Source organism: Sander vitreus, chromosome 2 (assembly GCF_031162955.1).
Source record: "Sander vitreus isolate 19-12246 chromosome 2, sanVit1, whole genome shotgun sequence".
Taxonomy (NCBI): domain Eukaryota; kingdom Metazoa; phylum Chordata; class Actinopteri; order Perciformes; family Percidae; genus Sander; species Sander vitreus.
The window spans coordinates 1,676,386-1,682,230 of record NC_135856.1 but is presented as its reverse complement, the minus strand read 5'-3'; the positions used below and the strand labels follow the sequence as shown (position 1 = coordinate 1,682,230).

The 5,845-nt window shown below is 45.4% G+C and overlaps 1 protein-coding gene across 1 annotated transcript in view; it reads right to left on the bottom strand.

Moving 5' to 3' along the window:
• Nucleotides 1-5,845, bottom strand: part of LOC144530836 (uncharacterized) — a 52,319-nt gene that overhangs the window by 40,630 nt on the left and 5,844 nt on the right. Inside the window, exons 4-5 of the mRNA XM_078270610.1 lie at nt 167-286; nt 23-76 (exon numbers count right to left, since the gene is read on the bottom strand). Coding sequence (XP_078126736.1) covers nt 23-76; nt 167-286 — 174 coding nt within the window. The remainder of the gene's footprint in view (nt 1-22; nt 77-166; nt 287-5,845) is intronic.

The window sequence follows — 5,845 nt, the reverse complement described above, 5'->3', positions numbered from 1 at the left end:
AATCTGTTAACAAATACAATACCTTTGTTTTTGGGAGAAGCAGCTTTCGTCTCGTCTGTCCTGTCAGGAGACGAGGCTGAAACACAAACATGAAACATTTTAATCCGGTACATATTTAAACATAAATGTATTTTATTTTATTTTATAAATCCGGGGAAAACATTACCCTGCGTGACTTGGACTGTTAGATTCCCTCCCACATGAACATCTTTTAACTGAGGTGCGTTGACGACACCTCCATACTGGGCGTTGACTGTTGGTCTTCTTGCTCCCCTCTGAGTTTTAGCTGGTTGAGAATAGACCAGTGTTAATTTCGTTGACGAAGACTATGACGAAAAATATTCATCAACGAACCTTTTTCATGGATGAAAACTAAATAAAAACTAAATAACAAGTCAGATATGATGACGAAGACTGTGACGAAATATAACAGACACTTTAGTCAACAAATAAAAATGAGACGAAAATGTTAGGGCGGGATGAATGGAGAAGAGATCCAATCAGAACCAGTCTTTTTTGTGGGACAAGTTGGGAAGAGATCCCATCAGAGCGAGTCTTTGAGGGCAGGTTGATTCATGCGGAGCAGCAGAGCCATTTTAAAAAGCTGCGGCACATGCAGACGCAACAGCTAAACAAACACAGCAGCAGGTACACAGGAGGACGAGGACGCTTTCACAACAGTTAGGTTGTTTACTTTATACTTAGTTGTGTTTAGTTGCACAGCTTTGGCTGATTTCAGTTGACGTCGCTCGTTAGCAACACGCTAACGTTTTTGTCTCATGAACAACAGGAATGTCAGAGCTAGGTCTAGGACGGACCGGTAAATCTGTGTCTGTATTACATATTCAAACCTTAATACCGTCCATAACAGACTGATGGATACTTCAACGACCAAACAGTCTGCAGAGACATTTAGTCAACTAAGTCAGCTGTAGGTTTAGACTAAAATCTACTAATATTTGGTCTACTAAGACCAGACTAAGACTAAAACTCTTATGATATTTAATAGACTAAAACTAGACTAAGACTAAAAAGATTTCCGATGACTAAAATAAGACTACAACTAAATGGTGTTATTCAAAAGACTAAGACTAAATCAGAATTTGCTGTCAAAATTAACTGGAATAGACAAAATAATCAGGAACCATAACTCATCAACTACTTTAAAGAGGTTCAGAGATTCTGTTTTCTTAGAGCTGATTTGGCAAAGACCTGAAAGATCAAGAACAAATAAAGCTTGGTAGAAATAAACGTTGCCTTGCATACGCGGTTCCCAACCCCCTCGGGCTTGGACCCCTAAAAATCAAAATGAGCGTTATGCTCTAATCCGGTCCAGATACTACCGTTTGCGTAGGAACCAGATCCATAGTGGAACCGGGTTTCGGTACCCAACCCTAGTCATTAGGGCAGCTCCGTAAACCACTCTCTGATCACGTGCCTCCATGAGCCAATCAGAGTTGTTCCCTGCACCGCGCAGCTTAGTTTAGATGTAGACAGTCTCAGAGGACAGATAACGTGAGGAAAACGACACAACAGATAGCAGTCGGTCATAAGTCGTCCCGAGGTTTACCAGTTTACCAGTAAACGCAACATTTAGTCCCGTCTGTGTTGTTTTTCAGACAACAGCAGTGACCAGTGCTAGTTTGAGTCTTTTAGCTCATAGCTTTAGCAGCAGACGGTTGTACATCCCACTGTTTTAATCCTCTACAGTGAAATACAGTCACACTACGCCGTTTAGCTGTCAGCATTTTAGCCGTGTTTAATCCAGTTACTACTGTAGCTAATGGTAGGCTAACGTTAGCTGCTGTGTAACGTGTTATTAGTGTTTACTAGCGTGACATCTGGTAAGGATGCCCCCTGGGCGCCTCCCTAGGGAGGTGTTCCAGGCACGTCCAGCTGGGAGGAGGCCTCGGGGAAGACCCAGGACTAGGTGGAGGGATTATATCTCTAACCTGGCCTGGGAACGCCTCGGGATCCCCCAGTCGGAGCTGGTTAATGTGGCCCGGGAAAGGGAAGTTTGGGGTCCCCTGCTGGAGCTGCTACCCCCGCGACCCGACCCCGGATAAGCGGATGAAGATGGATGGATGGATGGATTCTTTTGCCTCTAACGTCTGTTTTGGAGCCTCAGAGCGCAAAGCAGACATTTAAGTGGCACCGTAATCTGCGTTGCTATTTCGTCCAGTAGATACAGGGCACCGGTGCCCTATTGGGACCAGATTTAACATGCGCCGTTAACGTGAACAGATAATAATAAAATAATAATTGCGTTGCCTGTATCTTTTCACGGCAAATGCGCATGTTTGGAAAGTGGTCGCACAGCTGAAATGGCTCCTTCATAGTATCCTTCAACAAAGGAGGAATGTAGCACAATATGGATGTGAAAGCAGTTATAATTAGCCTATGTGACAATAAATTTTTTTGGGTTAAAATCAACAAATAATCGTGATAATTAATCGTGATCAATACATTGATCAAAATAATCGTGATTATCATTTTGACCATAATTGTGCAGCCCTAGCTGTCATACAGCGACCATGTTATGGCTCACACTTCAGATGACTTTCTGGAGCTTCAGCAGTGAGGATATAAAAGATTATTTTGGGCCTTTTTGTCTTTTATTGACAGAATACAGTTGGTAATATTTTCTTTAGGCCTCTTTCACACTGCTGCGTGGCGTGAACGTGGCTTTTGTTGCATGTCAGTTGCGTGACGGCTGCGTGGCGTTTTCTATGTCTTTGCACGATTTCAATTTTGAATAGAAATTTATCGAAATTAAGCCACAATCTTGAATATCAAATTATAAAAATGGAATCGTCGATACTGCCACGCCCCCATGTCATGTCCGATCGGCTTGTCAAGCGGAAAAAAACACACATGTTGAAGTGCTGCAAGTCAGTCAACCTCCTCTAACTACAGACAGTCAAAAGTATGTATGTAGCAGACATATCAACAGAACTTGAACCCCCTCTTTCACTGAAGTCGCCGGTGTGGAAGTATTTTGGATTTCCTGTGAGTTATGTTGACAACGTTCGCGTTGTTGACAATAAAAAACACAGTTTGGAAGCTCTGCTATGTGCGTGTACCATTGTGTTTACCATTGCACATTAGCCTAGCAGCTAGCAGAGATTCCTTCTGCTTATAGCTTAATCCCAACAAAACTGCACGGTTAAATGTCAGCCTTAGAACCTTAGAATCGAATCGAGGATTTGGAGAATCGTGACACATCTACCAGAAACGTGTCTGACACGGCGCTGTTGTGTGTACATGTGTGTTTCCCATTGATAAAATGAAATAATAGTGTGTTCTTCAACCCTAACTGTTATGATAACAGCAAAGACAACATTGGCAGTATTGACGGCAAAATAGGCTACAGAATATTTCGTCAAAAATGTCCGTCGGTCCTATTTCTAGCATTCACACATTTTCGGCGCGGCTCGAAGCGTGCCTGAGACGTTCCTGTCACGCAGGCAGTGTGCAAGCTCTAACCTGTTAACATGGGAGCCAAAATAAAAACGGACATGCCACGCAGGCAGTGTGAAAGAGGCCTTACACGTACTGTATACTAGCCGCATCCAAGGTGGCGTGCGCCATCGTGACGTCAAAATCACGTAATATCCTGCGAGTAGAGTTCGTGCACGGCTCTTTGTTTTTTTTTCAGCCGCGCGACAAAGCGGAAACGGGAGGCCGGATGAGACAACCGGATGCCAGGACTCTCGGAGCGACTGCAAGTCTCTCTTGTAAACTTACTGGGTTAAGATGAGTTCTTTTATGGTGAATGAAAGGCTTATACATCTATACAATCATTGCTGATAGATGGCTTTTTGGTACATGGTTCGAAACGGACGTAAAAATATCACACTCTCTCTGTAGTCTACCGTTAGCTAGCTACCATTAACGTAGGCTACTTTTAAAATGCCATATTTTCCCTCTGGGCTCACCAAAACAGACGTAAAAGCATATTAACCATTCACTGCACGTGATCACTAGTAAACATATTACACTGGCTCTGCTAGTCTATCGTTCAGGACAAGACCCTGTAGGCTGGTGGTTGGGGAGGGGGACAGCCTCCCCAAATTGTCTGCCCTTTCAAACTCATACCTGCGTGTCCAGGCCTCTTGGACTCCATCTGAGAGAGTTTTCTCCTGTGCAGGACATGCCATAAGTCAGGAGAGGTGTAGTATATTGCCAGAGAAGGCAAATATGGTCTAGAGTTGGGCGGTATCCAAATTTTGATACCGTCAAACCTCCTCCCTATTTTACCGGTATATGGTATTACTGTGACTAATTAAAAATGATGACGTAAGGCTCAGACGGCGTCACCAAACTCTTGGCTTGTGCACCGTTCAGAAACTGAATACCAAACACTAATACTGAAACAATAATAACATAACAACAACTTACAAAAAACTACTTTCTCCTCCACACTGTCGCGTGATGACAACCACACACAATTACATCATTATATTTTGTAGAGTGCAAGCGGGGCAGACGTGTGCTGGGGGGGCAGACGTGTGCTGGGGGGGCAGACGTGTGCTGCGGGGGCAGCAGCGCGTGGACAAACTGCTGCCGGTTGGCGAGGAAAATCCTGTCTGCCTCCACTGCCAGCGCCCGATAGTCTCTGGAGGAAGACACAGCCAGCGCCCGATAGTCTCTGGAGGAAGAGACAGCCAGAGCCCGATAGTCTCTGGAGGAAGAGACAGCCAGCGCCCGATAGTCTCTGGAGGAAGAGACAGCCAGCGCCCGATAGTCTCTGGAGGAAGAGACAGCCAGCGCCCGATAGTCTCTGGAGGAAGAGACAGCCAGCGCCCGATAGTCTCTGGAGGAAGAGACAGCCAGAGCCCGATAGTCTCTGGAGGAAGAGACAGCCAGAGCCCGATAGTCTCTGGAGGAAGAGACAGCCAGAGCCCGATAGTCTCTGGAGGAAGAGAGGGGGGAGCAGGCCAGTGCGGTGTGCACGGGTGCTGGAAGCTGCTGCAGGAAAATGTGGGCGAAGAGGAATGAGGGCTCCGCCGCGCCCAGCACAGCCAGCATCCTCTCGTTAACTCGGACGGCTTGCTGTCGCCAAGGCCGTTCAGGGACAGCAGGCGGTCTGCTTTCTCCAGCTCCCACAGCTCAAAGAGGTCCAACAGGAATGTTTTGAGTGCGTCGTACTCGCCGTTAGCGGAGGAGCCTCTAACAGCGCCACAGCCCTGGCTGTTGTTGAGGCATCTAAGGCCGATACCACCTGGAAATACTCTGTAACGTCCCGTGTTATTCCTCTCAGCTGGAACTGGGCCTCGATGTGCTGAAACCACGGCCGTGGGTTGTGCTGCCAAAAGTCCGGTAACTTGATGGTGGCCGCGTAGATAGCACCGACATTAGCCGCGCTGCTAGCAGCGGCCGCCGCCGCAGCAGCAACAGCATTTCCACCACCGTCGTTGTTTGACATAATTCAGCCGTTAACCCCAAACTCGTATATCATAACACCTCTCCCTTAAAGGTACAGTACCTTGGTGAATGTCTCTTTCAGTCTTACTTGTGGGTCACCACAATGTAATATTTGATTATTGTCGCCTGTATAAGTGCATTGCATTTTTTTTAATGACGGTATTGAAACTGATACCGTTGCTATTTTTAGACCCCATGGTATACCGTATTACCATATTACCGTCCAACCCTAATATGGTCATTTTTCTGCAAAAGAACTGCTAAAGTTTGAAGCTGGTTGGCATACCAACTTATGATTTATTTAGTTGTTACTTGTTAATAGTGTAACTGTTATTTGTTAAATTATTGAAGTTATGTGTTAGGTGACTTAGGTTTACTTGTTATACATTTAAGGACTTTAAAACGTTAATATATTGTT